This window comes from Odocoileus virginianus, chromosome 24 (assembly GCF_023699985.2).
Source record: "Odocoileus virginianus isolate 20LAN1187 ecotype Illinois chromosome 24, Ovbor_1.2, whole genome shotgun sequence".
Lineage (NCBI taxonomy): Eukaryota > Metazoa > Chordata > Mammalia > Artiodactyla > Cervidae > Odocoileus > Odocoileus virginianus.
The window spans coordinates 28129151-28139867 of record NC_069697.1 but is presented as its reverse complement, the minus strand read 5'-3'; the positions used below and the strand labels follow the sequence as shown (position 1 = coordinate 28139867).

The 10717-nt window shown below is 42.1% G+C and overlaps 1 protein-coding gene and 1 non-coding gene across 3 annotated transcripts in view; one reads left to right on the top strand and one right to left on the bottom strand.

The window, feature by feature from the left end:
- Positions 1–887: 887 nt before the first annotated feature.
- Positions 888–961, bottom strand: TRNAG-CCC (transfer RNA glycine (anticodon CCC)). The gene has a single exon. It is a non-coding gene; the product is annotated as a tRNA-Gly (tRNA).
- An 8986-nt stretch (positions 962–9947) lies between these two features.
- Positions 9948–10717, top strand: part of SPATS2 (spermatogenesis associated serine rich 2) — a 159771-nt gene continuing 159001 nt past the window's right edge. The window contains exon 1 of one of the 2 annotated variants that reach the window (XM_070454481.1): positions 9948–10448. In XM_070454481.1, coding sequence (XP_070310582.1) covers positions 10109–10448 — 340 coding nt within the window. In that variant the 5' untranslated portion in view covers positions 9948–10108. The remainder of the gene's footprint in view (positions 10449–10717) is intronic. The other variant, XM_070454478.1, reaches the window with a different exon arrangement.

Here is a 10717-nt window from a genome sequence, read left to right as displayed (position 1 = left end):
ATCTTCGCATTTCATCTTCGCTCTTGTCCTAGCCTGTGAGCATGTACTGAAATTGAGTGCTTGCCAGAATTAGGCTACCTACCTACCCACAGTGGACATCTAGATATTCATGTATCTAATCCTGTAGCCCAGCCATTTTTTGAAAATAAAGAAATGGTACAAGTCACATGAATTTGGAACCTCTGGAAGAAAATTCTGCTTTGCCACCAAACTGGAACATTATAATCACTTAAGACTTTTCTGAGAATGTACTTCCTAAAGACCCTGACATAGTGAAAATCAGCTGAAAGTAGAAATTCACTATGAAATAATTATTTTTAAAAAACCAACTAAGATATTAGCAGGTGAGAGATCTTCTTTTTCTCTACCTGAGTTGATATAAATGAAATCCAATGATGTTGTATTCTCCCACTCCTACAAATAAAAGTGTACAGAACCTTTAAAAAGTTGGAATCAAACTGAGAAAGCCTCTCCCCCAAGTACTCATCTGGTGCAGCACAGGGTCTAGAGATGACCCAGAGGTGACCATCTTCCCAGAGATGACCATTCTGGCTTCTGAATTAATTGGAAATCCCATACCTGTCCCATCTTTTGGGCATCCTTAATTGTTATTCTTTTTTAAATTTTTTATTTATTTTTTAATTGAAGGATAATTGCTTTACAGAATTGTGTTGGTTTCTACCAAACATCAACATGAATCAGCCATAGGTATTTTGTTGTTCTTTTATTGCACTGAAATTTGCTTCCCTGAAATTTTTTTCTAGATCTCCCATTTCTTGTTACAAAGAACAAAAGCCATTAAGAAAGCTTTTTAAAACATATATATATATTTATTTTTATTCACTTATTTGGCTGTACCAGTCTTAGTTGCAGCATGCGGGATCTAGTTCCCCAACCAGGAATTGAACCTGGGGCCCCCTGCATTGGGAGTGAGGAGTCTTAACCACTAGACCATCAGGGAAGTCCCAGGAATGCTTTCTTGATAAGAACTTGTCCTTCCCTTCATACCCCTTTAAATTTTCCCTTTTCTAGATTAAACATTGTCTTGTTTAAAGATGCACTGTAGTTTGATAGAAAGAGGATGGATGGAGAAGTGAGAAGATAGGGTTTTCCTTCTACCTCTTGCATGACCAGCCTACTGACTTAGAATGAGCCACTTTACTATTCTGGGCCTCAGTTTTTTCTTTGTTAGGTGAGGAAATTGAATTTAGATAACCTTTAAGATTGCTTTCCACGCTGGATTCTGGGTTTTTGTTTGGATGAGGCTTGTGTTAAATAGTTTGGTTTGACATCTCTCTGCCCTCTTGTGGACACTGTCTTGGGAAAAAAATAAAATATTTACTTATTCAAAGAACAATATCATGGCCACCCCCAATCAAAAATTCACCTGTATCAAACTGTCTGTTTTCATTTATTCATGTTCTCTTTTAGTCCTCATCCATAAATGTACATACCATATCAGGGATATAATCTTATAGTTTTTCCCTTCCCTAAATCATAGGCATTGATATATATTACTAGGAAGATGTCATATGTGTATATATATATATATATGTATATATATATATATTTTTTTTTACTGAGCTATAACTCACATACCATAAAATTTACCCTTTTAAAGTATACAATTTAGTGATTTTTAGTTTATTTATAAGGTTGTAAAGTCATCAACACTGACTCCAGACCATTTTAAACCACTAAAAAGAAATCCCATACCTATTACAATTCTCTCCTCTCACCAGACCCTGGCAACTACTAATCTACTTTCTGTCTCTATAGGTTTGCCTATTCTGGACCTTTTAAGTAAATAGAATCATACAATGTTTCTTTTTGTGTCTGGTGTATTTCACTTAGTATAATATTTTCAGGATTCATCCATGTTGCAGCAGGCATTATTATTCTATATTTTTACTTCTTTTCAAATAACATAATTATACTTTAATGCTATGTAATATTCCCTTATTGGGAGACATTTAAGATATATATATATATATATATATATTTGCTGATACATATTTGTTGTTATAAAGAATGCTGCATCAATATTTTCATGTTTCTAATTCATCTATTCTCTTGAATTATTTCAGAATAAATTCCCATGGGTGGGATTACTGGGTCAAAGGGTATGAACATTTTTATGACTGTTGTCAATATTGCTCTTAAATTGTGGTGCCCAGAACTAAATGCAATTCTCAGATGTGTTCAGACAGAACAAGGTACTGTGGAGCTATTAAGTTCTCAAGGTCTGGACAGTATATCATCCTTTATATCAAGCAGTCTAAGAATTTATTAGCTTTTTTGGAGGGGGGTGGTTTCTCATGGAGCTTATAGCCAACTAAGGCCCTTAGGTCTTTTCCTAGGCACTGTGTCTTCAAGCTGAGTTTTCATCTACTCTGGGACTTAGGAGGCTTTTGAGGACTCCCTGGCTGGAATTTAGTATTTCTTTGCTTTCTTTTTTTCTCTAACAGTGAGTGTGTGGCCCTAACAAGCCAGCAGGTCTCGGTTTATTGCAGTGTTCGATGAGAACTGCAGATGGCGCCTTAAGGCTGTCACAGAGTAAATTACGTCCCTTCACCTTTTTTTTTTTTTTTTAGGATCTAGTGGTGGTACCTCCTTTAGTTCAGTTCAGTTGCTCAGTTTTGTCCAACTCTTTGCGACCCCATGGACTGCAGCACGCCAGGCTTCCCTGTCCATTCATCACCAACTCCCAGAGCTCACTCAAACTCACATCCATCAAGTCGGTGATGCCATTCAACCATCTCATCCTCTGTTGTCCCCTTCTCCTCCTACCTTCAATCTTTCCTAGCATCAGGGTCTTTTCCAATGAGTCAGTTCTTCGTATCAGGTGGCCAAAGTATTGGACTTTCAGCTTCAGCATCAGTCCTTCCAATGAATATTCAGGACTGATATCCTTTAGGATGGACTTGTTGGCTCTCCTTGCTGTCCAAGGGACTCTCAAGAGTCTTCTCCAACACCACAGTTCAAAAGCATCAGTTCTTCAGCCCTCAGCTTTCTTTATAGTACAATTCTCACATTCATACATGACTACTGGAAAAACCATAGCTTTGACTAGATGGACCTTTGTTGGCAAAGGAATGTCTCTGCTTTTTAATATGCTGTCTAGGTTGGTTATAGCTTTTCTTCCAAGGAGGAAGCATCTTTTAGTTTCATGGCTGCAGTCACCATCTGCAACTAAAGTACCTCCTTAGTCGGTTCATTACCAGAGTTCAGTCCCTTCCTTTTGTTGGGAAGGTTAGAGAAACCGTGAACGTCAAATTAAGCGTTTTGTAGATGTCATTTGATCTTTTGAGAAACTCTGGGGAAATCTCAGGGCTTTGCTTGAACACAAATTTCATGCCCCTGCTTTGGTTTTTGAAGTTCATACCCCGAGAAGCTGACGTTTTGGCTTCTCTTCATGTTCCTTGCCATCTCTTCCTGTTAGTGGCAAGGGATTGAAACTTGTTCAACTAACTGGTTTTGTTTGTTTTGCTCAGGTGGGTTTTGAACAACAAATGCAGAAAATTTACATAGGGTTCCAGCTAAATGAGGTTACATTTCAATAATTTACTGCTTTCTTCATTTTCATATTCCTTTTCTTCCCAGTTCTCTTTATCCCCACCTTTCATCCATCTGCTACTTGTAAACTATTATATTAATAATTTTCAGCAAGACCTTGGATTTTCTGGATTTAAACTTCACTGGTAAGTTTCAACAGAATAGAGCAGTGCCCTTTGTGGGAAAGTTGGAAGGGAATGATTTTAAAACCCATTCTGTGCCAGACCTAAATTCCATTTGGGGATAAGAAGGGTTGCCCGGAACATCCTCTCCTGGGCAATGACTAACTTAGCATGAGAGCCTGGCTTTGCAAGCATCACTTAAAGGGACGTTTTTCCAACCATCAATAGGTCAGGCACCTTTCAGATGAATTACTGTCAGGAAAGGAATGGGAAGCATATAGAGGAAATCTAGGTGTCTTCTATTCATATATTTCCGGGTCACAGATCTGAGGGCCATTGAGGCTCCTGTTACTCCCCCGCTTCTCCTTCCTACCTATAATCACCAGTTTGAACTTGGCTTCTCTTTAAAAAAAAAAAAAAGATTAAAAATTATTTACTCATTTTTGGCCGTGCTCGGTCTTTGTTGCTACACACAGGCTTTCTTAAGTTGCAGAGGGTGGGAGTGGGGCTACATTCTAGTTGGGGTGTGAGGGCTTCTCATTGCAGTTGCTTCTCTTGTTGTGGCGCACAGGCTGTAGCGTGCAGGCTCAGTAGTTGTGATGCACAGGCTTAGTTACCTTGCAGCTTGTGGAATCTTCCCGGACCAGGGACAAGCCTGTGTCCCCTGCGTTGGCAGGTGGGTTCTTAACCAGTAGACTACCAGAGAAGTCCATTGGCTTCTCTTGCTACCTTCCCTTTCATTCCTGGGGTCCACGGTAAAGAGTGTAAGTTTACTGCTTTTCTATGTAATTTGAGTTGAAAAACACTTGCTCATTTTATATTGTGTGACTGGGAACTCTGCCTCTTAGCAGTTGACTTTTTTGTACAGCCAAGAGACTGATCACTTCAGACCCGTCTCCCTTCAAACTCTTACTTCTTGGCCATCAGTGTGTTTCTTGTTCTCATGTCCATGTCTTTGCTGATGTCAGTCTTCTGTAATTCTTTTTCTCCTCTGCTAATCCAAATCTTTATACTTCTTTTATGATCCAGCTTAAGGTTTATCTCTAAATGATGCCTTCACTGATTAGGTCCATCTCCAGTAATCTTTCCTCTTTGAATTCCTTCAGCATTCTTGTCCACTTTGTACTGTTCTATCAAGCATTTTCTTACATGTTGCCATATAATCATTCTGTATCTCATGTTGTTGTTCAGTTGCTAAGTCGTGCCCAACTCTTTGTGACCCCATGGACTGCAGCATGCCAGACTCGCCTGTCCTTTACTGTCTCCTGAAGTTTGCTCAGATTCATGTCCATTGAGTTGCTGATGCTATCTAACCATCTCATCCTCTGCCAACCCCTTCTCCTTTTACCTTCAATCTTTCCTAGCATCAGGGTCTTTTCCGATGAATCAGCTCTTCGCATTGGGTGGCCGAAGTATTGGAGCATTAGCTTTAGCATCAATCCTTCCAATGAATATTCAGGGTTGATTTCCTTTAAGATTGACTGGTTTGATCTCCTTGTAGTCCAGGGGACTCTCAAGCGTCTTCTCCAGCACTACACTTTGAAAGCGTCAATTCTTCGGCACTTCTCCTTCTTTATAGTCCAACTCTCAAATCCGTACATGACTACTCGAAAAATCATAGCTTTGACTATATGGGACTTTGTTGGCAAAGCGATGTCTCTGCTTTTTAATACACTGTCTAGGTTCGTCATAGCATTCCTTCCAAGGAGCAAGCATCTTGTAATTTCATGGCTGTGGTCACCATCTGCAGTGATTTTGGAACCCAAGAAATTAAAATCAGTCACTTATTTCACTTTTTGCCCATCTATTTGCCTTGAAGTGATGGGACTAAATGTCATGATCTTAATTTTTTGAATGTTGAGTTTTAAGCCAGCTTAAAACTGGCTTCACTCTTCTCATTCACACTTATCAAAAGGCTCTTTAGTTTCTCTTCATTTTCTGCCATTATTAAGTGGTATCATATGCATATCTAAGGTTGTTGATATTTCTCCTGGAAATCTTGATTCCAGCTTGTGATTTATCCAGCCTAGCATTTTGCATGATGTACTCTGTATATAAGTTAAATAAGCAGGGTGACAATATACAGTCTTGTTGTACTCCTTTCCCAAAAACTTTCAACCAATCCATTGTTCCATGTCCAGTTCTGTTGCTTCTTGACCCTCATACAGGTTTCTCAGGAGACAGGTAATGTGGTCTGGTATTCTCATCTCTTTAAGAATTTTCCACAGTTGGTTGTGATCCACATAGTCAAAGGCTTTAGTGTAATCAATATAGATGTATATGTTTTTCTGGAATTCCCTTGTGTTCTCTATGACCCAACAAATGTTGGCAATTTGATCTCTGATTCCTCTGCCTCTTCTAAACACAGCTTGTACATCTGGAAGTCCTTGGTTCATGCACTGCAGAAGCATAGCTTGAAGGACAGAAGGACTATCTTCTCTCAATGCAAGTAACAGGACATTTACTAAATATGCTAAATTTCTGTTTAAGGGAGTTTGGGTTTCTTGAGCATGAGCCACCCATTCTTTTTGCTTGGCTTTGCAATAGACCTTCCTCTCCTACAAATAAACGAACACCTGCTATTTAACAATTGAGGCTTGATGTCCTTGTTTGTTAAATGAGGACAGTGATGCTTGCCTCACAGGAATGTTGAGACATTCAAATGAGATGTGCTGAGGGCACTTTACAAACCCTAAAACATTTTATAGAGGGTGGCATTATCACTTTTTAAAAAATGGTGACAGACTGTATAGATGAAAGAACATGCTAAAATTCCATGAATGAACTTACAGTAAAGCAGTATTATTTATATTTTTCACATATAGAAACAAATTCACTAGGGATCAATGTCAAGTTTTTAATGAACCTGCAACTGAGTGTTTCAAATCTGAGTTTTGAAATGAGGTTCAAAACTCAAATCTGAGGTTCTGGAATTGTCACTAATTTTGTGATATAAGGATTCAACCTTTGATAATTTAAGGCTCTAACATCTGATACACAATTGAATTTGGGTATGTTACCCATGTCTTTGAACATCAGTTTTGTTATCTATAAAACAGGAAATTCCAACTTAATCAAATCCTTCTAGTAGAATCTTATAGAGTGGATGTTCAAAGAAACATTAATCCTACACAGAAGTTTCCTGGGTAAAAAAAGTTTTCTTGGGGGAAAGCTGCATACTATATACTGCATTCCTTTCAATATTAAAAAAACACATTACCATATTAAATGCTCCTGGAAGGAAACCAATTTATTTTGAATTTTTCAAAATTAATTTTTATTGGTGTATATTTGCTTTACAATAAACCAATTTATTTTTATTTTACCAAGACTTTCCCAAATTCATTTGGACCTGGAATAGTTTTTTTAGATAACATCTATTCAGCATCCACAAAACTACATTTCTAAGACACACAGTGTGGACTACCAACATGAATATTCTTAGGTATCAGAGGTAGTCCAAGCAAAGGGAAAAGTATACCCTGACGAGATATTCTCTGCTGGTCTTCATGCTTGTTTTGTGGTTTGTGGCATCAGCTTTAGTCATCAGAGACTTTAACCTCATTTCCCCCCCCCTAATAAAAACATGGAATCTGACAATCAGTCACTTTGGATATAGAATATCGACTCAAAGAAAAACATGCTAAAATTTCTGATCACAAGGGTCTATTGGAAAATATATTAAATTAGGTCATGTTAATTTTTGCAGCATATATCTGCCAAGGTGACGATTGCATCATGGTTTATCTTTAGTTCTAATTTGCCTCAGTCATTAGGTAACCTGAGATAAATCATTTCCCTTAAGGCTGAACTGAGATATATGGATGTTTTTTCTAAATAGTCTTCTGTTGTAATCCTTAGCAGTTTTATTCTAATCATTTCAAAAATTTGGTTGTTTTTGTGTTTTCTTCAGTGTAGGTTACAGTATTATATTTTGAATTTATTACAGCATTTCCTTTCTTCCAATATAATTAGTAGATTTTAAACAATTTGCCACTGTTTTAAAGCAGGCAATGATCACTTAATTGTGTACCATATAAAGTGAAAACTGTATATGTAGTATAAAGAACAATGAGAAAATTAATCTTTATAGCCCAGGTAAAAGGTATTTTTGAAGCATTTGTTCAATATCCTTTTAGAGGTTGAATGCTATATGGAAAAAGATGGGTCATGAGTTGCAGTAGCCCTCTTGAAAATTCCACTTAGTAAAACAATGCTTTACGTGACCCACCCTTCTGGAAGAGCCATTAGTTTTTGAGTTAAACCTTGTGAAGAGCCTACACCTACTGTCATCCCAGGGACTTGGCAAACTATTCCTTTCAACCACACTCAGAACTCTCGCTTAGAGGTGATATGATTCCATCTCATTCAGTTTCCAGTGATGTTTTGACAACTCATAGATCTGGCCTAGGCATGCTCCTGTATCCATCTCCCTTCTCTTTAAGTGGGATATCCACATATAAAAACTCTCTCCCATTAGACCACAGGCTCTTTTAGGAAAGGCATCATGTCTCTCCTAACAGACTAAGGTTTCCAAGAGTGAGGATTTAATTTTTCTCCCAAGGAAGAAATTATATTAGTTTTGCAGCAGCATCAGGCCCTGTAACAAAGGTGTTACCCAAATGACTTTTGGTTGGTGAAATCAGTCATAGAATAAGATCTTGGATCCTATTGGTTTAGGTCTCATTCTTTAGTATGAAGTTTCCTATTAACTAGGGTGGTATCATCCCATTCCTGCACTGTATGGGAAGGCAGAACTGTGGAAGAATTACTCACACATTCTTCTTTGTTCCTACTTTGCACTTTTCTGTTTTAGCACTTATCATCCTGTTACAGTTATTTAATAGCTTTCATCCTTTATTACAACTGGATACTCTACTTGAGGATAGTGATCTAGTTTTATTCTGTGTAAGTGGCCCACCCCTAGAACAATGTCTCCCACTCATTGGGTGATCAGTGAAAAGAGAGCAGATATTTGGATGGCCTGCTTCTATTTGAATCTTTGAAAGAAGATTCAATAGTAAGCAACACATTGTGAGTGCCCTAACTAGTTGGATGACCTAATCTTCTGTTTCTTTAGATCTGTAAATGATGTGGTTGGATTAGCTTAGACAGTATTAATCAAGGGTCAGTGGGCTCTAGAGGATTTTTGGCCCTTCCACTCCATCCAAAGTTAAAAACCAAAGGACCAGATCTACTTGTAGAGATCTACCTGTACTGCCACTCCAACAACAAACCTGTGGGGACCAAAATTACATTATGCCTATGGTGTCTATCCACTCCCATATCCACTCTCTGGCTTGTGGTTGGTGCCTGCCCAGAGCCCCTTATACTTTGTCCTCAAAAGAGAACATGGGGACAGCCTCTGATTAACCTTTTCAATGCCCAACCTGTAGCCACTCCTGACCAGTTGGCAGTGGGGTGAGTGCTTCACACATAAAGGAAACTGGCTAGAAAGGTGCACAAATATTAAGAGATGGTTCTGGCCCTGGGGTGCTTGGGAATCTAACCACGAATAAGAGTGTTTAGCAGAAAGATTCGACGGGCAATGTGACTGACCACAGCCGTGTAGAGGGATGCAAAGGACTGAGTAGACCAGAAAACCGACACAGAAATGGACTTGGTGTATCTGGTGAACATGGCAGCGAACTTGCTCCCGAAGCTACCTTGCACCAGGCCATGGAGACCCATCCTCCCGCCACCACCCCGCAGCGGCCTCTACGGATTCCCAGGAGGCTGAGCGACAAAAAAGTCCGGACGTCCGGGCGTTTCCCACAGCTGGTGGCTCTGAAATAGCCTTCTGGAATAAAACTTGGGTCGGGAAGGAGGCGAAATGGAAAGTGGTATTAAGTCGTCGGGGAGAAATCGTAGCGCCAAAAACAGAGCCGTCTGGGAGACCAGAGTCCCGGCCGGGATCCAGAGAAAAGCCCCTCGAGCGGTTCCCCTCGAGGCGGCCGCCTTCGGCAACCTCCGGGGGAGTTTCGGCTCTTTCCGGCAGTTCCAGCTCGGGCCCTCTACTCCCAGCGCGCGCTGTCCCCCCGCCACCCCACGCCGCCCAGCTCATTCTGGGACTAGCCATTCTGCGCGCGGCTCCGAGCTCGTGTCCCACACCCCTCCCGACTCCCATCTAGTTTGTTCCACAACCCACTCTTCCAATCCCTTCCCTGCATCGTTCTTCCCGATTCTCGGCGACGCCCGAGCTTCCTCAACTCGGGCGCGCGATCCACAGGGCGGTGTGAGGCGCGAGGGACCCGATAGCGGGAAGGGCTGTAACCCGACGGACAGGAGGCCACCTCTCGCCTCGTGCCTTTCCTTGCGCGGGTCTTCGGCTCGCGGGGCCGCTTTGCGCCCGGGCCTCACTCGCGGGCCGGTTGGCTGCAACGGCCTCGAGCTCGGCGTGCCAGGTTCGCGCTGGCGCGAGCACGCTCCCTATGCGCTGGCTAGCCGGCGCGCACGCGCCCGAGCGGACTGTGGGGCGGGGCGAAGAGCTCGAGCCCCGGCGAGGTCGGTGTGGATCGGCTGGCACTCCGGCCCCCAGCCGCGGCTGCGATTCCCAGCCCGCCGCCCGGCCGAGGAGGGAAGCAGAGAAAGGGGCGGTGGGGGCGGGGCGGCGTCCGGCTCTGGGAGAGCTGGGGGAGGAGCGCGACGGCTGCAGCTCTAGAAGAGGAGGAGGCGGCGGCGGCGGAGCTCCTTTCCTCTTCTCAGACCCCAGAGCGTCCGGGACGCAGAGCCGGAACTGGGGAACGCGGCGACTGTGGGGGCCCGGGATAGGTGAGGCTCAGGGTGCTGGTGGAGGGGTGGAGGAGGGATGAAGCGGGGCACTGAGGTGCAGAGAGCGGGCTTGAGGGAAGGCACACGGGGAGGGAGCAGTTGTTGGGGGTTGGGGTACCGAGAGGAGGGGACGTGAACCCTTTGAGACCTGAAGTGCCCAGATGGTGAAAGGTTTCTGGGGTCAGTGGGGCGGGCCAAAGCACACGGTTCCGAGTTGAGGGGTTTCCAGAGGCTTAGGCCGGGGAAACAATGGAGTGAGGGGGGACTCT